The 22482-nt window shown below is 34.7% G+C and overlaps 2 protein-coding genes across 4 annotated transcripts; one reads left to right on the forward strand and one right to left on the reverse strand.

Annotated features, from left to right (window-relative positions):
* Positions 1-2170: 2170 nt before the first annotated feature.
* Positions 2171-10356, forward strand: LOC115694698 (protein PIN-LIKES 6). 3 transcript variants are annotated; one of them, XM_030621783.2, is made up of 11 exons: positions 2171-2621; positions 2821-3188; positions 3641-3720; positions 3806-3930; positions 4117-4238; positions 4356-4550; positions 8172-8246; positions 8346-8446; positions 9109-9161; positions 9399-9587; positions 9832-10356. In XM_030621783.2, the coding sequence occupies exons 2-11, from the start codon at positions 3003-3005 to the stop codon at positions 9951-9953; spliced, it is 1248 nt and encodes a 415-aa protein (XP_030477643.1). In that variant the 5' UTR covers positions 2171-2621; positions 2821-3002; the 3' UTR covers positions 9954-10356. The 3 variants fall into 3 exon arrangements, with proteins under 3 accessions (XP_030477643.1, XP_030477644.1, XP_030477642.1); XM_030621784.2 differs by having other exon boundaries at positions 2172-2394; XM_030621782.2 differs by having other exon boundaries at positions 2255-2621; positions 2730-3188.
* A 6490-nt stretch (positions 10357-16846) lies between these two features.
* Positions 16847-20491, reverse strand: LOC115694731 (uncharacterized). Its single transcript, XM_030621821.2, has 2 exons — positions 20160-20491; positions 16847-18803 (listed from the first exon to the last, which is right to left on the reverse strand). The coding sequence occupies exon 2, from the start codon at positions 18798-18800 to the stop codon at positions 17094-17096; it is 1707 nt and encodes a 568-aa protein (XP_030477681.2). The 5' UTR covers positions 18801-18803; positions 20160-20491; the 3' UTR covers positions 16847-17093.
* Positions 20492-22482: the final 1991 nt, after the last annotated feature.

Consider the following 22482-nt stretch of genomic DNA (forward strand, 5'->3'; position numbering starts at 1 on the left):
TTTTTTGTCCACAGAGATTTTAACTCTGTTGCGGACGGCTTGGCCAAAAGAGCTAGATTGTCTTGCCATGAGTCAGGTATTGTTCAAGGGGAGGGAATTCCCCCTGTGATTCCTAGTTACTTTTCTTTGATTTAATGAACTTGCTTTCTTTAAAAAAAAAATAGTTTCTTTTCTGGAAATAACAAAAAATATATGTTTTCCACATCTTGAATTGTTTACATTGAAGAGTATATCACAATGATATTATTTTTAGTAGGGGTGGGCATCATCCAATCCAATCCAATTCAACCGAGCCGATCCAATCCAATCCAGTTACAAAAAGTTGGATATCTAATTACAATTGGATTGGATTGGATGTTAAAAGTTGGATTCTAATTGGATTGGATCGGTTATTAGATGTCAATCTCAAAATCCAATTAAAAACTGATCCAATCCAATTACATTTATATATATTAAAAAATTATTTATAAAATAAAAAATATTGAAAAACATTATATATATTTATTATATTTTATTAGATTTATTTTGTATGTTGAATTTGTAAAACTTGATTGTTTTGCGTATTTATTTTTATGATGTTTTGATCTATTTTATTACTTAAAAATGTTGTCGTTTTAATTATTTAAAATTTTTAACTACATTACACTTGTAAAAATAGTATATTTATGAAGTATTAAACTTAAATAAACGGTGATATTTAGTTTTTACATATTTTTCTTCATATTTTTAAGTTTTTTTTCTAAAAAAAAAATAAATCATATTTTTGAGTTAATATTGAAATTTAGCTGTGTAATTGGATATCCAATTAAAAAACCAATCCAATCCAATTGGATTAGATTGGATTGGATTTTGAGGTCTAATTGGATTGGATCGGATGATGATTTTCCAAATCCAATTACTAATTGGATTGGATCGGATGAGGAGAAAAAAGTTGGATTGGATCCGATGTCCACCCTTAATTTTTAGGCTCAACTGAGTAACGACATGACTAGAAATTATTCTTAAAATTTAAGGGTAGAGAGAGAAATAAGAAAGAGAGAAAGACAGAAAGACAGAAAATGTATAAACGAGGGTATTGAAACATACCCAAATAAACAAGTCATTTTTTACAATTAAATCAAAAATAAGGTTTCAAGTGTAACATGCCCTATTTATTTTAACTTATTTTGTTATGGAATTGGTTTTGTTTATATTTATACCTCTGTTTTTTTGAAATTGATTTCCACTTTTTTTTTTTTATTATTTTAAATATAATCAATTTCTGAGTATTATGTGTTATTTATTTTTACTCACTTTATTGTAGAACTAATTCTGTTTTTTATTTATGTTTCACTGTCTAAGGAACTGATTTTCTCTTAGTTTTTTTTAATTATAATCGGGTTTTGAGTTATTATGTGTTATTTATTTTTACTTATTTTATTGTGGAACATAACTATTTTAGTTTATGTCTGAGACATCTAACTTCGGTGACGATAGAAACTCATATGACTTTTTCGACGATGATGACATCTCCGATAACTTTTTCAGCGATGATGACTTTTTTGTTGACATTTCCAGTGTCGATGCCTCCTCTGGCAAGTTTTTTAGCGATATTTCTTATTAAAAATTTTAGGCTAATTAGGATTGTTTCCCCCCGAACTTTGACATGTACCAAATTATGATTCACGAATTTTTAAGGTCGTTAAAAATGCCTCCTGAACTATTGAGATTGTTGAATTTAAAGATTTTTATCCAATTTTAGTAAAAAAAGTCTAACATAGATGAAAGTTCAAAGGGCATGATTTAGTACATGTCAAAGTTCGAGAGACATGATTTGGTAGACATCAAAGTCTGAAGAGCACGATTTAGTATATAAACAATCACTAAAATAGTAAAATTGAATGAAATTAGACAAAAGTCCTTAAATCTAACAATCTCAATAGTTCTGAGACAATTTTTAATGGCCAGAAAAATTTAAAGGGCATGATTTAGTACATGGTAAAGTTTAAGAAGCACAAATCTTAATTAGCTAAAATTTTATTATCTTTATTTATAATTTTTCCTTTGGTTTCTAATATTTTAATCGTTTGGTATTATTTATTTATTTATTTAATATAAAAGTAAACTCTTATTTATTTTTTTTTTTTTTCTATAGTTACAAAAGAATCCAAAAAAAAAAATGGCATGGGAACGAAATCCGAGGGAAATTTCGTAGGTACGGAAAGAGGAAGAGTCCATGTAACATGTCAGTTTTCGTCATTATGTACAGAAAGTGGGGTCATTCAATATGGAATTTGGATGATTGGGGTTCGCGAATTTGGAGGGTAAAAACTAAAATTATAAATTAGATGTTGAATGTCAGGTTGATATAGTATTAGTGGAATAACAAGTTTAACCGACGGAACCCAGGTCCAGGTAGGTTGGTTGTGTTGTGTTGTGTTGTAGTATTTAAATTCAAGTACTGTCAAAGAGAACCACTTCTAACTGGTTGTACCTCAACACTCTCTTGTTTTATTGTTCCTCCTCTAAATCTCAATTATTGTTCCTTTATTCTCTCCACACATATTTTTCTATATTTTATTCTATCTACCATACCAGTACCGATCTAACACTTTCAGAGATTTCTCAATTTCATTTTCCAGGTCTGTCTGCATCTCTTTTTTTTTTTTCCTTTTCTCTCTCGATATTGTTTCGCTTTCTAATCTCTCTCTGTTTTTTCTATGCTCTTTGGGTTCGTTTGTTTCATGCAGATAAAATCATAACAACTTTGATTCGTGTTTTGTTTGGATTACTAATTTTTTTTTCTTTCTTTCCTATTGATTGTTATTCTGCTGATTTTAGGGGAGAATTCCTCTAACAGAAAAAGCTTTCCATTGGGAAATATAGCTCCATAAACAAATCAGATATAATAAAAATATTTTGGTCTTGGGATTCCTGGCTCCATTTCTGGGAGAGAAAGAATTCCAAGAAATTGAGTGAACACATCCATTTCTTGGTGGATGTAAAATAAGATTTGGGAGAAAATGGGTGTGGAAAGGATTCTGTCAGCAATGATGGATGGCCAAGTGGGAGGAGAGTCTTTAGTCGATTCCATCAAGATTGCAGTTTTACCAATAGCTAAAGTTTTCACAGTATGCTTCTTGGGTTTTCTAATGGCATCCAAGTATGTCAACATTTTGCCAGCCAATGGGAGGAAACTTCTTAATGGGGTAAGCGTAATTTTGCTGTGCAATTCCCTCTCCTTTATCAGTTTTGGTTATATAAGATCGAATAAGCAAGAATACTATTCTTCTATATTGATGTAATTTTGAGAGGAACTTGCTGAATTGAATCTTTGAGTTACACACGGAAGCCCATAAGGGTAGCAATGACATAGTACAAAAGATTGTTTTCCAAAGCAAACCATAAGAGTCTCTCCAAGTGACCACGATTGTCTTGTCATTTGGCATATAAATATTTCTTGTGCTAATTTTTCTTATGGTTTGCAAATGCCATCCGAAACAAATCTTTAAGAAACCTAATTTTGTTGCTGAGTTATTGAACTTCTGAGATAAGAAAGCTTTTTTTGTAGTTACTTGAATACATTTGTTTTGTAGATTTCTCTATTTCTCTTTAATTTGTAATTAGTTAGTTCAGTTACTGACTGTTGTTTTGGTTGCAGTTGGTTTTTTCACTTTTGCTGCCGTGTTTAATATTTTCTCAACTTGGGCAAGCCGTAACTTTGCAGAAAATGCTGGAGTGGTAAGAATATATGAATATATATTTAATAAATAATAATAGAAATGTGTGACTAGTCAGTCATTGATTAGCATTTATCTTTGTGTAGGTGGTTTATCCCAGCAAATGTTGTTCTGGGTTCAATATCAGGCTCAATAATAGGTTATATTGTAGCCACCATTGTTCGTCCACCATACCCTTTCTTTAAGCTTACTGTTGTACAAATTGGAATTGGTAAGATGCTTATGATTTATCATGCCACAAGCTTGAGTTTGCATTCTTCATTTTAAAATTCTTTCAATCAGAGAAGTATGAATTTGGTCTTTAGAGAAGCAAGTAGTATCATTATAAACTGTCATTTTGCTACTTTGTGCTTGTGTGTGCTGGTTTAACTTGGAATCTACCTTAAAATGTATGCAGGGAACATTGGAAATGTGCCACTTGTTTTAATTGCAGCTTTATGTAGGGACAAGTCCAATCCTTTTGGTGATTCAAACACATGTAGTACGTCTGGGACTGCATATATTTCATTTGGCCAGTGGGTGGGTTTTATTGACTTGGTTACAAGGGCTCATTGATTATTATCCTTATTGTATGTGTAATAAGTCACATGTGTTTCTTTATGTACTGATGCATTTTCTTTGTTCATGTGATTTTAGGTTGGTGCAATTATCTTATATACATATGTATTCAGCATGTTGGCACCCCCTCCTGAGGGTTCCTTTGACATTGACGAAGCAAATCTACCTATAAAAGGCCCCTCTAAGGAAGATGGCAGCAGTCCTGAGCAGGTTCCACTGCTTACACATGAGGAGGCTTTACAAACTAATTCAAATGCTTCAAAAGGAATTACGGTGAGAACTATTTTCTTGTATCTGGTCATGGTTTTCTATTGCCTTTTAGTCTTGAACAATTTTTTATATTGAGTTTCTTTCTTTCCTAGAAAGAAATAGCTTATAAAAGTGTTTCCAAGTTGACAAAATGATTTTTTTTCTTAGTTAGAATCAAATTCTCAACCTTGCAAAAACAATTGCTGAAATCCCTCCAAGAAATCTTTATTAAATTGCTGGAAACAATATATGCACTCGAGAAGCTTGTCTCTCCTATTCCAATCTTTCAAGAGGATTGGTCTCTCCACGATAGTTCACTCTTATCTAATCCAAGATACCCTTACAAAAAGAGCCCCAACTTCTATTTATTGGCATAATCCCATCTAGGATCCTATTTGAACAAGACAAGTCAGCACCAAACTAAATAAAACTGCCTGCTAGATAGAGGAATGAAATAGCCAAAAAGAAAACGAAGAAAAAAAATACATAGTACTGTGTCTACTTGGGAAGTTTATATACAAAACGTATTGGAGGCTTATCAGTACCTCCAAAAACCTTCACCTTGTCCTCAAGGTGGAAAGTAGGAAACTGTTCAATGATGGTGTGGAAGTCTTCCAAGTAGCTTCGAATTCGCGATTTCCATTTGATGAGGACTTCCATTGTAGATGGGTCTGAAGCCTTGGGACGCTGCTGTAAGACAGCTCATGATAGCACCCGAAGCTCCAAATCTGACTCGAGCTGTGGAAGAAGAGTTGGTGAAGAATGGCTATCACAAATGGCTCGGCAGTGTTGCGACACATGAAACATAGGGTGAATGGTGACCCTGTTGAGAAATTGAAGCTTCTAGGTAACTTTTCCAATCTGTTGAATTACAGAATAGGGACCATAAAATCAAGCTGGTAATTTTTCATTGGTGCGTCTTGCCAATGAGTTTTGGCGATACGGCCGGAGCTTGAAGTACAATTCGTTGCCACTAGAAATTCAGCATGGTGGTGCTTAGGGTCAGCTCGTTTCTTCTTTTTTTGTTGGGCACGAAGCAAATGTATGCAGTGGTCATCAAGCATTGCATCGCGAGACTCCAAAAAGTTGTCCACTGCTGAAACCATGGCAGTCCCTCTTTTATGTGGTAACAGTAGTGGAGGATCTCGACCGTAGAGGGCTTTGAAAGGGGAGCAGTTACGATAGGACTGATATAGAGTATCATAGCAAAACTCAGTGCAAGCCACTTGTACCATTCCTTGGGGTTCTCATAAGTGAAACATCACAAGTAAGTCTCTATGGATCTATTAAGGGCTTTAGTTTGGCCAAAAATTTTGCACACCCGTTCATTCTTCATTGAATCCCCATTTCTCGTAGTCACACCATAAATAATAGTAGAAACAATAGGGATTTTAAGTTGTAAAGCCAATTCTTTGGAGATGAAATTGTGGGATTCCCAAGGGTTGATGAGAATCACCACCTCGGATGACTTGATATGGCCTTTGAGTTTCATGGTCTTATTTGAAGACAAATCCAGCAACGAATTTCAACAAATTTAAGTGATATTTCCACTCCCTTGGCAATTTCCGTTGAGTCCATCTCTGTTGTTTTTTGCTCGGGGTCATTGAAATCATGCTCAGATATTGCTTCTTCATTTGCTTCAGGTATCATTTTGACGTTGAGCTCCTTCTGCTTGCACTGCTGGCTTGGAGCACATTTATCATCACAGTGAAAGCACAACCCTTTCTCCCTATTCTGCTGTATCTGAGCGTCTGTTAAGCATCTAATTTCTCTTTGTGTACATGCAGGAAGATATTTGAAGTTGTTTTGACCAGGACTAGAGCTAGGTCCTTAGTAATTTGTGCACCCATAGCTCCTTGTTTTTTGAAGAAAAGAATGAGCAGTTTGCAACTTCTCTTCAATATCTTGGGCTACCTCCATTGCTTCATCTGCATTCAGCTCTGATTGTTGGAACTAAGCCATTCAAGAAAGTGCTTAATTGAAATTCCAGTGGTATGTTGTTCAATGGAGCGAAAAGTCTAATGAAATCCTTCTTGTAATCGCCACAGTTCCTTCTTGTTTTACTAAAAAAAGTTAGTCATACAGGGAGCCCATTTGTGTGTACTAGAAATGCTTCAACACCATTCTCTTCATTTCTTCCCAACTTAGAATTGTTCGCTTCTTATTCTCATATTGATACCAAAGCAAGGCATCACCGGAGAAGGAAATTAAAGTTGCTTCGATCTTTTCTCTCTCATCATAGTTGTAGCTAGAAAAATACCACTTGACTTGCATTATCCACCCATTTGGAATCTCCCCATCGAAGGTTGGCATTTTAAGTTTCCGCAATTTGTGTTCTTGACAATGGTGGTGAAACCCATGAGATCTTTCTGAGTTAACAGCTCCGAGCGAGTGGCTTTCCCAGCGTTCTTCATGGTCGAAAACCCCACTAAACCCCCCTCGTGGTCTCGAGTGGCTCCGCGCAAAGAATTCTTGTCCACTGTCTCTTTTTCTTGTGTTATTCCCAAGTTCTTGGACCTTTCTTGTACTTTCTAAACTTGCCAAGAAAACTCTCAAATTGTTGTGGCATCTGTCTGCTCAGTTCTTGATTGGAGTCTTTAACCCCGGCCATTTCCAACTTCACTTCTTCCATTTCTTCCTCCATGAGAATCAATGGTTTCGTTAGTCTTCTTTGGTTCGATGTTTGTAGCTTACCGCACCAAATTGACAAGTTTTCTCTTAATTGGAATCAATCTCTCAATCTTGCAAAAACAATTGCTGAAATCCCTCCAAAATATCTTTACTAAATTGCTGGAAACAAAATACAAATCAAGCATTCAAGTGGCTTGTCTCTCCTGTTCCAATCTTTCAAGAGTTTGGTCATCCAAGCTACCCTTACAAAAAGAGCCACAACTCCTGTTTATAGGCATTAGTTATTTCATATAACTAATGTCAACTAGTATCCTATTAGAATTAGACAAGTCAGCTCTAAGCTAAATAAAACTGCCAGCGAGATAAAAGAATGAAATAGCCAAAAAGAATACAAAAAATACAAAGTACTTTATCTACTTGGGCAACCTCCTATTATATACAAAACGTACTGGAGGCTTATCACAATTTAGCATATAAGCCCTTTATTTAAAAATTTGAATGTTCATGCTCGAGACGGGTAACAAATTGATTAAATGGTTTGTTCTTACGAGGAGTAGTAATATTCAAGACCCTACTATGTTCTGCTCTTTAAATATTTTAGTGTAAAGCGGTAACTATTTTCGAACTTTGGCTAGCTAAAGAGTCCAGGGCTTTCTTGGTACAAAAATAAATTTTCGCATTATATTTAGATAGTGGATAAAGATAGCCTCACACCAATACATGTCTAGTGTACCATGATGATAGCTGATTATTTCATCAGAAGTTATTTACTCAATTACTTTACACTGCACTGCAAGCAATTTTTTTTCCCTTCACATTGGATTATGTTTGTTTCATAGTCCCGCTATCTCTTATTTTGGTTTTTATGATTGGATGAGTTGTTTAGCTTCGGAAGTGTTCCATGAGAGATCTAGCAAATTGTGTAATGGAAGTTAGCTTTCATGTTGGATTTTTCTTACTTGAGGTTTGACTCTTATGGACTCTGGTTTTCATTATAAGTTGTGATTCTTGCAGATAAAAGGGATCTTTGTTTTTCTTTACGAGAAATTGAAGCTCAAACAAATCCTACAACCGCCTATTATTGCTTCTGTAAGCTTGTTTGGCTCTGTTGTAATTGAAATTATTGCTGTATGTTTTCTTCTTAAATAATTTATCTTCGATTTCTAAGTGGCATTTAATTTGCCACAGATTCTGGCCATGATTCTTGGAGCAATACCATTTTTGAAGGGAATGATATTTACCACTGATGCTCCATTTTTCTTCTTTACTGATAGCTGTATTATTCTCGGGTACGATTAGCTCAAATCCTACAAAAGATTATTATATTGTAAACTAACCAACAGAAACTTATTTTCGGTCTTTCATTTAATGCATTGTCTGTTAAATTTTGCGAGTTGATTTGGTTCAATTATGTCTGCTAATTATAAATTTACACAAATAACTATCTGAAGAACAGCTATTTTGGAATTTCTTAAATGCATCTTCTTTTATCGATGTTGCTATGAGAAAAGTTGGTAAAAGATGTTTGTACCATGTTTTTGTTGACAAAACATATCAAAACGGGCGCTATAATACTTACTTTTCTGCATCGGCAACTTCTATACACATGATATCTTAATGTTTAACCTAGACAAATTAAAGCCATTGTTGTTAAATTCTAGTTTGGACACACATTTTTAATACATGCTGTTCTTGAAAGTCCTTTCATTTGTGCTTTCTTTATTATAAGCTAAAATGTTCACATGAACTGGTTTTTGGTTTCCTGAAAAGTAATTAATAGGCATTACTAAACTTTTTGATTTACAATTGCACATGCACATGCATGAATAATGATATGTATATTTGTATGCATGACTATATTATTTGTGCTGAAATTAATAGTTATACCCTTTATGTTTGGAATTTTTATTAGATATTAAATACACTCTAACAGTGGTGTTATTATTATTAGGGAGGCGATGGTTCCTTGCATTCTGTTGGCATTAGGTGGAAACCTTGTAGATGGTAAAGTTTACTTTTTGTATTATTTTATTGTGTTAAGAAGTTTTCTGGGTTCCCAATGGTCATACGAGTTCATTAATAAACATACAGCATTCTGCCATATATGGTTTTTCTTAATAGACACTGAGTCCACTGCTCCTCCACAGTAAAGCTTGGAGGGAAGAAAACTGATGTTCTGTTAATGATATTTATTTCAATTAGTATGTTACCTGTTGATGAAACTCTATATCTTGCTTGTAGGACCGGGAAGTTCAAAACTTGGTCTACGAACAACTGCTGCAATTATCTTTGCACGTTTAGTTTTGGTGCCTCCTGTAGGACTTGGCATTGTAATGTTGGCTGATAAGCTTGGTTTCCTTCCTGCTGGAGATAAGATGTTTCGATTTGTTTTACTCCTCCAACATTCAATGCCTTCATCTATCCTTGCTGGTGAGACCCTTGTTCAATTTGCATAAAATAGTATATTTCTAACATGACACATTTCTAAATAAAGGAAAGTTTTCAAGTGTATGTGGTAAAGCAGGTGACAAGGTGTATGTAATTCGAATGAATTACGTGATGCTTTATTTTCTATGGATTCTTCAAACATAGAGCCATAAACTTTCCAATTTATAGTTAAACATCTAATGAAATAGCAGCGGTTTTACTTGTATGATTTATTTTTTTCTGTTAGGTGCTGTTGCAAATTTAAGAGGTTGTGGAAGGGAGGCAGCGGCAGTCTTGTTCTGGATTCATATTTTTGCTGTATTCTCAATGGCTGCATGGATTGTTTTGTTTCTCAAAATTCTATTTTAAAACATCAGCAAAGAAGTCTGCCAGTTTCCCATGTAAATTGAAATATGAGTGGAAATTTCGGAAACTTGAAAATCCATTTTTCCAATGGAAAGCCATATTTTGATTGTATACCCTTGCCAGTGAGTCTCGGAGAAGGTATAGGGTAGCCAACTGGCCATGCTTACAGGATGGGCATCAAAGGATGAAGATCTTTTGGTCTTATTATTGGAATTACTATGGTTGTCATATTTTTTATTTATTGAGGGCATGTTTATATGTTACGCTTCCAATTTTCAAATTTATTCGATCAATTATGTAGTAAAAATATTGTAAGAAAAACTTGTCGCAATCTATATTGCCAGTGTACAAACATTCAAAATCTTATTTTAGTTCAATTTGTATGTTGCAAGGTAGATTCTGAAAAGCTTCATCTGCATGTAGATAACATAAATATAAGTATATACATATATATTTATACATGTGGAAATTCTCAGGCGTTGCATCCAAAAACTCCTCAGGTGCTCTGGACCGTTTTCTAACAATCTCATACAACACATTGCAAAGATTTAAAGGCTAAAAATAGCAAGACTAGATGGGTTATCAATTTCAGGATGAGATTGTGATTAGTACCATGTAATTCATACCATCTTGGACTCTTGGAAGGGTTCATTTAGAACAAACCTTCATGAACATTGGCCTCAAAAAACTGTCTAGTAAGCTTAGCATTTATGTTTATGGCAGGAGAAATTTTAACTGAAATCGCTTTAAGCACATGATTTAAGTCTTCATGAGGAGAAGCCAAAGTGAAAAGCCCATCAAAATAATCACAAAAAAAACTACCCTGAGAGTTAAGATCCTAACTGAAAGTAAAATGCAAAAACCGTCCATCGTAAAGACCCTTTGTCGTGGTAAAAATCTGAACAAGAGATCTAACTCTACTCCCTACTCCAAAGAACTCCAAAGTTGCTACATTTTTTTTTAATTTCTATTCCTTGCTTTTCGACTAGAAGCTCACTTATAAGTAAGTCTCCTTAAAATGTGCATAGGCGAAATCAGACATGTACTTAAAGGGCTTAATGCAGACGTTGGCCGCCCAGAAATGTCACAGATATTTACTTTAATACAAGTCAGGTCACCAAGTAACGATTATGCTTTTTTTAATATAGGATCAGATTTTGTGCCCTGCGTCCAAACATTGTAGTGCTGAGCACTTCTAGTACTCAACAACAATACTTTTTGACAAATATATTATTATTATGATACTACATCTAAGGCCCTGATCGTTTCGCTTCGAGAACTTTCTTCAAGTATTGGCATTAAGGTGTTTGTTGACGGATCACTACTGGGGCAACTGGTATTGGAGTGGTATTCTATCAAGAAGATCGTTTTATTAGTGTGTCAGAGACCTTTAAAATATATTACTTTGTTTTCATTGGATTTTTCGTTAGTTAATTATGTTTACCATTCAATGTATTATTGGATAATTTGTTTTTTTTTTTTTTAATTTATCATTTAATTTGTTGTTTATCAAGTATTTCATGTAAAGTGATTGTATGATTTGATTTTTTTATCTATCATTAGATTTTTTTTTTTTTTATCAGCTATTGTATACAGCTTCGGTTCAATTGATTTTCATGCTGTTCATGGAAAATGAATGAGAATAAAAAAAATAAATTTAGAGAAATAATCCCCTGCATTCTTCCTTACACAATAAAATGACTCTCCACTAATTTTGACCAATCAGAACACACACAAAAAAGCCACACTGGTGAGTAGAGACAGAAATTGGGCGGTTAATGCATGGAGAATGCAATCCCCGTCCCCATCCCCGTCTAATAACTTACGGATTCGGGGTAGGGGAATACCCATCGGCTATGGGGAACCCATCGGGTATCCATTAAGGCAAAACGAAAAAAAAATTAAAATAATTGAAAAAAAAAACCAATATTCTCACAAATATTTATTATGCATTCATAATCAATAGGAGATAAAAGACAAATCTACCTAAAAAAGTATAACCTAGTAGAAAATTAAAACTAAATATGTCTCAAAGTTCGAAAAAAAAAACAAAAAAATCATAATTCAAGTATAGTATCATAGTTTCATACCTCTCAAGCCTCCCAACAAATTAAAAAGTAAACAGAGATGAAACTAAGAATCGAGAAGAAAATATCTTTACATATGTAATCCACAATGATCATCAGTTTACTATCGTCATTAGATCTTCATAATTTAAGTATATGATATATAATTTTAATTATGGATGATAATCAAAATAATTTTGATTATCAATAATATATATTATATATATGTTAAGAATAAAAAAGAAATTATATATATCTATATCGGGGTCGGATATAGTGCGCATAGTATTATCCCCGCCCCCGCCCCATTCCCGTTTCGGGTATTGAAATTATCTTCCACCACCGCCCCATTAACCACCAAAACGGAGAATATCCACCCCATTAGGGGCGGGTCCCCGCAGTTACCCATCCCCGCGGTATAAATTTCTATCTCTACTGGTGAGGCTATTTCGTACACCCCACCAAAAAAATGCCCTATATGTTATCAAATAATAATAAAAAAAAAAAGAATTAGGGTTAAACCCCTCTAAGTTTTAAAGTTAAATGCCAACTAAGATTGTGAATATATACACATATATATACACGAAACACTTTTTATTGATCCAAATAATTTTATTATTTTTTATAACTTTTTTTATTTATTTTCATAGTTTTAATTTTCAAAATTACTTTTAAATTGTAAACATAATTAAAAACAAAATTTTCCATCATCAGATATTTTTAATTCTAGTTAAAAAAAAAAAATTGCTACTAATGCTTCCATCATTTCCATGAACGCCACCAATCACCATTACAAGAACACCTCCACAATCACCACCACCACCAAGGGCGGACCCACATAGAAGTGAGGTGGGGCAGTCTGTTGGAAATTATTTTATCAGGATCTAGATTTACTAACAAGTATATTGGATTAACAACCTAATATGAATTCTAAAACAATGAAAATAAACACATATAAAGTTAGAAAACCTTACAGTGGGTGCAGCGGAATAATATGACTCCTTCCGTTCAGATCTCTAGCCCTTGATTCCTTTCTGTAGCAAAGCATCACCAAGATCTGAACCTAGATCTTCTTTTCTCCTTCTTTGATGCAGAAATTCCATAGTCTTACATACTATGATTGAGATACAACTTGATGTGTGTGGGCACTACTCATCTCACAAGGATTTCGAAATTTTCTCTCTTTTTCTCTCTTGAATTTCGTGGCTTATCATGCATACAAAGACATGCAAGAGAAGAGAACAAAGGTTGCTTTATATAGGAAAAAGGGAGAGCACAACTTTCCAAATAAACAGTTTTCTCTTTTACTGTGTAATTGATTAACTGCCTTATTTAGTGTGATCCACCACTTTCCTATTTTTCCTAGGCTTTGATTAGCAATTACATGGCAATTAAAAATGAAAATAATAATTGGGAAAATCACAAAGAGGTGGCCAGCCATAGGGTTTCATGGGCCTCACTTGGATTTTGCAGTTTCCTCAATTTTATTTCTATTTCTCCAAAAATGCCACTTTTCCAATTCTAATCATTTAAATGCCAAAACTAATTATTTAATAACTAAAATAGATTATTAAATAATATTGTCATTGAAAATAATTATTAATTAGACATACAAAGTCTCTCAATTAATAATTAAACCTAGAAACCCTTTTCTTTACAATTTCATCCTTAAACTGTGAGAATTCATAAAGTAGACATAGTCTAACTTTTAGAATTATAATTAATTAATTAAAATCAATTAACTGAGTCTTACAAGCAGTATGGTCTCAACTAGTATGGGGACCATGGGTCTATATAACCGAGCTTCCAATAAGTCGAACCGAATTTACCAAGTAAATTCCCTAACTTATTAATTCCTCATTGAATCCACACTTAGAACTTGGAATTGCACTCTCAGTCATATAGAACGCTCTATATGTTCCACGATATAGACACGTCATTAGTTATCCATTGTTATAACCCTAATGTGATCAATGATCCTCTATATAGATGATTTACACTGTAAAGGGATTAAATTACCGTAACACCCTACAATGTATTTTATCCTTAAAACACTTAACCCTGTATAAATGATATTTCAACTAAGTGAAATGAGATCTCCACCATTTATCTTCGTTTGGTTAAGCTCGAAGGAAATCATCCTTTACTTTTATTTGCCAGATAGAAACTATAGATTCCATATTTATGTTAGCGCTCCCACTTAATTGCATTACCGTGTTCCCAAAATGTACGTATCACCCTGACTGTCAAAAGTAGGCTTAACTAACAAATCAAAGAACACGAGTAACACTCTTGAGATTGAACCTAACCATATCAGGATTAAGATCATTTGATCTAGGATCAACAGGTGATATTGAATTGAATAGATATTACGGTAAATTTTAATATATCTAATCAAAGTTCAATATCGGTCCCTTCCGATGTATACTCCATACATTCGATACTGGTAAACTTTGCCAATGTCCTGGAAAGGACATAACACTTTTCCAAGGTGTAAGAATACCTTTCGCTGATTATACCATGTCAGTCTAAATCCAGTGTTCTGAAAAATCAGGGAATAAACTTTTGAACATATAATAAAGATTATATTCCACTGTGTTGACAACACTATAATCTTTAACAAACTCATATGTTCTGGACTTAAAAAGAATGCATACATTATATACATATAATCATGAAATAAATCATGTGAACCATGCAACATAAAATGTTATTTCTGATCTTTATTAATAAGTAAATCTGATTATATGAAATGAGTTTTATTTAGGGCATAAAACCCAACACAGTCGCCCACCCTGAAAAAAAATCGAGAAAAAAATATATATATATTTTAGTTAGTTACAACATATATTTATAAATAAAAGAGATATTTATACACATAAAATAAGCTTTGATATAATGGTAAAGTCATTTCAAATATGTAAAGGAGGTCATGACTTCTAATCCCAATAAAAGCATGCTTACTTTAATATTTTTATTTTACTTTTTGAACATCTACCAATAATACTTTTATTTAATGTCTTAATTATTGAACCAAATATATTTTATTGTTACTTTTTTTTTTACTTTATACTATATTTAATACTAAAATATAAATTTACATTAATTTTTAACATGTTATGCAATGTATAAAAGAAAAAAAGATGCACCCCTCACTTATAAAAAAAAAATGTCGCCCCACCTCAACTTAAATTCTGGATCCGCCACTGACCACCACCATCATCACAATTACGGTCCCGCCACAACCACAATGTATTTTAAACAATCTCAATCTCAAATTCAAACACAAAATACAAAATGAAATTTACAAATAATATGAGATTGGAATAGATCTGAATCTAATAAACAAAAAATGAAGAAACAAATAGAAAAGGAAGAAAAATAATCATTAAACCTAGATCTGAACCCCTCTCTCTCCTCTTTTTTGCATCCATCAACTACGCTTCTACCCCCATCAAGCTTGATCGTTTCTTGGCATCGACGAGCAAACAAAGGCCACGAATAGGGATGCACAATGGACATGGAATTGGCGGGGAGTGCTTCCCCCATCCCTATCTCCGCTTATTGCCCATCGGGGATAGGGTGAAAAATCTCCTGAAGGGGGCAGGGTCGGTGCGGAGAATCCCCTAAAACAAATAAAGTGTACAATAAAAATTTAAATATATAAAAATATTAAATTACATAAAAATTAAAATATTACACATTAATTATTATCCAAAACACAATTTAAAATTTACGAAAAGAATACTAATATACTAAAAAAAATATAAACATACATTATAAATTATAAAATATTATTAAAAATATAAAATAAAATACTAAATGGGTCCCCGTCGGGGTGGGGAGTGTGATTCTCGTTCCCGCCCCGTTTAACATTCGAGGACAAAAAGTAATCACCGTCCCCGTTTCCCATTTAGACGGGGAATCCCCAGCCCATTAGGGGCGGGTTCCAGCGGGGCCCATCCCCTTCGAGGAAATGTGCATCCCTAGCCACGAATGACCTCTCTACTTTTCGAAACTCTATCTCTGAGAACCCCCAAAGCTCCATTCCTCTCTCATTCTTCCCTTCTCTCTAATGCGATTATCTGTCTACAAATGAATGGAGCACCACGACTTCCCCAAGGTCCAGATTTCTCAATCTCGTCTCTTCTCTGTGATTCACAATCCTTCGGAGTCCTCCGCCATCACCTACACAAGAAGAGTTGGAGAGGGAGTGAGGAAGAAAGAGATAGTGAGAAAAGAAGAAAGTATAGGATTTAGATTTAAAGATTTATTATTTTGGATTTAGTTTGTTTGTTTTTTTTAATTTCTTTATTTATTTGTTTAAAAAAAATTGTTAAGTTAAAAATAAAAGAAAAATATTGTTAGTTTATTTATTTTTAATTTTTATATTATTATATTAATTAGACCAATACAAACTATACATGTGTACACAATAATAGTCTTAGTTGGCACTTAACATCTAAATTTAACAGATGTATCAAACTTGTAACAGAATTGAAGATAAGGAGGTATTACCACCAAAAAAAAAAAAATTAAAAGATTAAGAGTATACTAATTAAAACATATGATGATTTAACTGCAAATTTCTCAAAAAGAAAATTCAAATTGCTAATTAATTACTAACAAAAGTAATATATATAAAATACATTTCTAATATTTTGACACAAAATGAAAGCTTGTTATATTAAACAAATATAAAAACATTGTACATTATAAAATATTTGAAAAAAAATAAAATAAAATAAGCATGATTATTAAAATAATGCTGCTATAAAATTAAACATTTGGAGACTAATTTGCTTAAAATAAAATAAAAATGAGAACCAATTTACAAAAAAGAAAAAAAAAATCAATTGCTAGAAAGTCAAACTAATTAGTCTTTAAATTCTTCATTATTCAACCCACGTTGTATTGCGACTGCAAGAAGCAACATTTAAGCAGAAAACACAGTAATACGTCAAGTGTTAGCCAAATCTAAGCCACAAGAGTAGCATAAAAGTCTCCAGCCAACAAGATGTGAAGAAAAAGCATCAGCATAAAATATAAATTAATATATTTACTTAAAAATAATTGTTTAGAACAGTGACCACCATCTCCAGCTCTTATTCTCCCTACCGTTGGATGAGGGGCCAGTAATTTCGAGATTTTGGTGGCTATGTTGTGGAAGGGGTCGAAGGGCAATTGAAGAACCTCTTCTTTCTGTTCCAAGATTTCCTAACCACAAGACAAAAAAAATGCCCACAAGACCGACAACTGGAGCAGCTGTAAGAAAAACCCATCTTCTCCTACTACTCGGATCTCCAGAGCTATTTGATTCTAGTTCCACATCCTGTAGCTCTCTCTGCTCTAATCTACCCTCATTAAATTCTATTTCTTCCTCTGCTCTGTCAGAGAACAAGCTACCTCGTACAGAGATATAGTCCTCTGGTACATTCTGGGGGCGAGTGCTGATCTCCACTTCCACTCTACTCCTAGTGTCACTCTTCTCCTCTTCATAATCTTTGTCGTCAATTGGTAGCTCGTATCTACAAAGGGGGCATGAATTTCGAGACTGCAACCATGGCAATATACATGAAGGGTGATAGAGATGTTTGCAGGGAAGTTGATTCACCTCAGCACCAATCGGTAGCATATCCTTGCAAATTGCACAAGCTACGCCATCAAGCTGCTTCTCATGCTCCTCATTAATGATAACACGAGGTAGGCTATTCGTAAAAGATAACTCTGTAGGTGGCATTTCATGTCTTGAGTTGTCATCCTCAACCAGATGCTGAAGAAGCTCTTCCAAGCCTCTCCCATCAAGATAATTTGTAGATTGTCCAACATCAGCCATCCAAGCTGGTTCTAAGTTCGCAAAGATGTTATGGGCATATGTTTGATTGCTTTCCCTACTTTCCCAAATTATAGTATCATCAGATTCAGAATGAGCCATTCGTTCACTTTGACTAGAATATGAAAAGTTCCTACTACGAGGTCTGGCATCTGGGGATGGAATCATGTCGTCCTCAGCATGGCCCTTGTCCCACTCACCACCATCTTCTTCGTCTTCTGCTTCTCCTCCACTTCCTAGATCATCTGAGTTCCAAAGATTAAGCCCAACATGCATTGGATCAATATCAGTGTCACTGTCGAAATCACTACCTTCTATTGATTGAGTATACATCTCTGAGTCCAGAAAGCCATGGAGATCTTCTGAAGCATCATAGTCTCCTCCGTAAGTACTACAAGAAATGACATCATTGTCACCTTGTAATGTCTTGTGACATCCAAAACTGACATTAGATTCATTATCAGCAAATAAAGAATCCACATTATCTGAATCTTCACTTTTAGCATCAGAGGGAATGAGCATCCGCCTCCATCTTCTAGACCACCTTGGACTATTACGAGAACTTGTCTGATGCAATAACTTGCCAATAGGATCACCTTCTCCTAGAAAATCCTCAAATGCAGAGATGGTTGGCTGATTTTGCCTCACCAGATTAATCACATGTGAGAATTGTTGCGAAAAAGTATTTTCTGAGGACTCACTACTGCTATACCTGGTTCTTCTTTGGCTTAGTGGTCTCCTTCTACGAGATCCACGTGATGGGGTATCCAGATCTTCAGAGTACAAAAATTTACAATCACCACAAATGCAAATCGTTTCCAGATCATCAGTTGCCTCATTATCTTCTGAAAGGATTTTTTGGCACGATGCACATACTCCCTGAACAGAATGGTCAATCAATATATGATTGCCCACACCACTGTGGACAATAGATTGAAAATCTTGTGACATTCTCTGTTGGACACAGTAAGACCAAAGGAAAAAAAGGAGTGAGAGATGATGAATACAAAACTAATAAAGAGAAGAAAAATGTCAAGGCATAAACAAAGAACATTAAAACACATACATGTTATGATAACCAGGTCACTATACAATGATTAGCTTGTGCTGAAAACTAGAGCAAAGTATTATTCCATAAGATTTAATCATGTTTTTGAGGGCTAAATGAAGAATAAGAGTGGGAATAGACAGCCCCGTGTTTGGCAATAATGATTTTACTCAAATACACATTTGAGTTGCTAATAACAGATTTTAAATGAAATTCCTAGACTCTGAAACATATAGTTGACTCAGCGTATTGGAATCTAAGTCAAACTTCAACTAAATAATTCTGTCGAATCCGGTGCATCACATAAAGCTTAGTATCAATAGTTTTCTTTCAACAAAATAAAAATTTAATTGTTAAACAGAAGAAAATAAAACTTGAGAAAGAAAACAAGAAGTTGTCCTCTAATGAACAATAGTGTAAGTGGGAACAAGAAATTGAATTATAAGTTAACCAACTAATCTTTATCAACATAGATTGAACGTAATCATAAAACTTTAATGAAGAAACAATAAGGAGATCCAACATCTTATCAGGTTCTATCCCAAACAATATATGACCTTTTTTTCATAAATAAAAAATAAATCAATTCCTTCAAGCTATATTACTAGTTAAGAGCCCACAACAACAATAATTTGGCTAGTCAACAAGCTCACCCCATAAAAGGTTTCCACAAGATGTCCATAAATGTAGGTCTCATATACCTCTCCTAAAGTTCAGGTTAATGATTGTATCCTAGAAAGTTCTAGTTTATTTATATATAAGGGGTTTTCTAGCTATCCTGCAATCCAAATGGTGAGACTGACATCATTGAGCAGAGGGATATGAGATTTTTCCATTGATATCAATTTGGAACATTGAGTGGACCAAAAAACCAAATCTCCTCAAGCTAAAACTAAACACATCAAGTGAGGATATTCGCTCAGCATTCTTAGACCACGTAGTTACTACCATGGCTTTTTCTAAATAAAGTACTTTATATTAAACCCCATTTTCATTCCATGTTATTTCCTTCATCTAGTACCGAAATAGAGCATTGTCATTCATTTTTCTTCTACCATATTAATAATTACTCTCATTAATCTCCTCATTCCTTCTTGGGATTCTTACTTCTCAGTCCCATTTCTTTCCAAAAACAACAAAGTGTTGCATATTTCAATTTGGGTTGTATTAGTCAAAACAATCTAAAAATATAACCGTGAAAAATGGAAAATTTAAAATAAAAGAAAAAACTAACGATTTGAAGTGGGCTTGATGTAATTTACCAGATGATAAATATCGGTGCGATCCTCAGCCAGATTGTAGGATCAATCGGTGTAGGCAAACCTTCTCAAATACAAAATCTACTATGCAATATCAAATAAGTGTCATTATCTTCAACCTAAAACTGTCTTAACTCAGTAACTCGAATCAAGATCTGGCACTTTCCATATGAATAGTTGGTTTGCCAGTTGTGATTATGGTGGCCCTACTTCATCTAAGTCTATTGAGGAAAAGGACCATTCGTTCTGAACCAAAAAAACATTTATGAAATAGAAATGCTAAAAGCACAATAGTGTCTAGCAGAGTAGCACCACCAAAAATGTCTAATATGATTTGATTTAATTTAATAACACCGGTGGAGGGACCACTAAAAGCATCTCCAAATTCCAACTATTTTACAAATTTAGTGTAAAATCCTCACATTATTTTATTCTAATGGCATCCTAAATTATACACTAAATCAATGTGCATCAAATTGAATACCATTAATAATGTTGGATTTTATTAATAATGTTGGATTTTGAATTTTCACTGATTTGGTGTACAATTTTGTTTTAACTCTTATTTTATTTTATCTTAAAATATAATATTACATTTTAGTCCTTAAATTAAAATTTATCGCAAAAATAATAATTAATTTTAAAAAACTAACATATTTAAAAATACAAAGTAACAAAAAAAAAATATTATTAAGCTCAGTTGTAAGGTGTAGTGTTGTTGAGTTAGTTACAAATTCACTGTTGACGGTGAGAACTCGTCAACCAACTGGTGGTCGAAAAACCAACTTATGCTTCAAGTTTAGAAATGAGATGAAGTGGAAAATGAAATATACACTCAAATTATTATCTTGAAATGGAGAGAACAATGGAGGATTTTCTATTGTTTTAATATAGTTTCACAAGTATGATTTTTCAACCCCTCACATCTAGGATGGGGTGTATTTATAGGCTCTAGTGGCCTGGTGTACAAAGTGGTCCCATGGGGACAAAATGTCTCTTTCTCGGTGCATGTTGCAGGTGTTGGAGGTAGTCTAGCGCCCCGTACCCTTGTCTGGTGTCAGGTGGTGCCCAATTGTAGGTTGCAGGAGGATGGTTGCAGTGTGTGGTCTCCGGGTACACGTGCATGGTCCCCAATTGCATGTCGGGTGGTCCCCAGATACAGGTTGTAAGAGAGTGGTTGCAGCGTACCCTTGGTCGGGTCATCAGGCCTCGCATGTCCGTTGTCGCTGCTACTTATACCTCCTTTCTTTCAGTCTTCAAAAGGCGTGGTTTTACGCTTTTTCCTTGCACGTCTTGTCCTTTGATTCCTTTCCGAATGTCATTCTTGTCACCATGCATTCACCTCTCTCCTTATCCTCATACTCCTCCAAAACACCTTCACCCAATGCACACAACGGCTCGCATGCGAGGCCCCCATGGGCTTGCATGCGAGCCCCCAACTCCCAGCACTCAACACACACGACTTGCATGCGAGCCCCACATCCCCTCGCACCATGCCAAGCTCACACCCCTTCCCCCTCACCTACGACTCGCACACCCTTTACCACTCACCCACGACTCGCATGCGAGCCCCCCATGCACTCGCTCTGAGACTCCCCTGCACGTGACGTCTATCCACACATGTATAGCCTCTCCTTCTTTTGCCCGCACTCTCGTCATAAGATCACTAAGGAACTAACAGCGAATAGCACGGGTGCTCCATCGTGGGTCGAACAGATGCTCCACCATTCGCATAAAGGCTTCACGACTCATCCAAATGCCCCCAGCTCACCCAACGGCTCATGGACTCGCACAACATCCCATGGGCTCGCACAATAGCCATGGGCTCGCACAACAACCCATGGGCTCGCACAACAACCCATGGGCTTGCACAATAGCCATAGGCTCGCATGCCAAGTTGTTACAATTTAGAAGCCTTAGTATTTTTGCTAGGCCGGAACATAAAAACCGCTAAACCGTGGGAACCGCCTAACCCATTAGAATCCGCCCGCATGGAAACCGCCCATTAAAAAACCGCAAAAATTGGGTTGGGTTGAGTTTTAACCCGTTGATTGGCGGGCGGGTATGGGTTCGCCTAAAAGGAGCGGGTCCAACCCGTACCCATTATTTATTATTATTATATATATATTTTAAAAAAGTTTATTCCTAAGGCTGCCTAAAACAAAAACAAAAAAAAAAAAAAACCTAAAACTAATTGTCGCACTATGTGTGAAAGTAAATAACTGCTTTATAGTTATTTAGATGGTGGCTTTAACTTGTGACTGTAAACCAAACCAAAGCTTCAATTTTGGTGATAATATAGTATACCACAGGTTGTATTGGTATG

Source organism: Cannabis sativa, chromosome 5, assembly GCF_029168945.1.
Source record: "Cannabis sativa cultivar Pink pepper isolate KNU-18-1 chromosome 5, ASM2916894v1, whole genome shotgun sequence".
NCBI lineage: Eukaryota > Viridiplantae > Streptophyta > Magnoliopsida > Rosales > Cannabaceae > Cannabis > Cannabis sativa.

What these genes read in the sequence shown, in the direction of transcription:
- LOC115694698 (XM_030621783.2), top strand. Translation starts at nt 3,003, where the DNA reads ATGGGTGTGGAAAGGATTCTGTCAGCAATGATGGATGGCCAAGTGGGA. An exon ending in TTGCAGAAAATGCTGGAGTG is followed by an intron (nt 3,721 to 3,805) that starts GTAAGAATATAT and finishes ATCTTTGTGTAG; the next exon opens with GTGGTTTATCCCAGCAAATG. An exon ending in GCCTTCATCTATCCTTGCTG is followed by an intron (nt 9,588 to 9,831) that starts GTGAGACCCTTG and finishes TTTTTCTGTTAG; the next exon opens with GTGCTGTTGCAAATTTAAGA.
- LOC115694731 (XM_030621821.2), bottom strand. Translation starts at nt 18,800, where the DNA reads ATGTCACAAGATTTTCAATCTATTGTCCACAGTGGTGTGGGCAATCAT.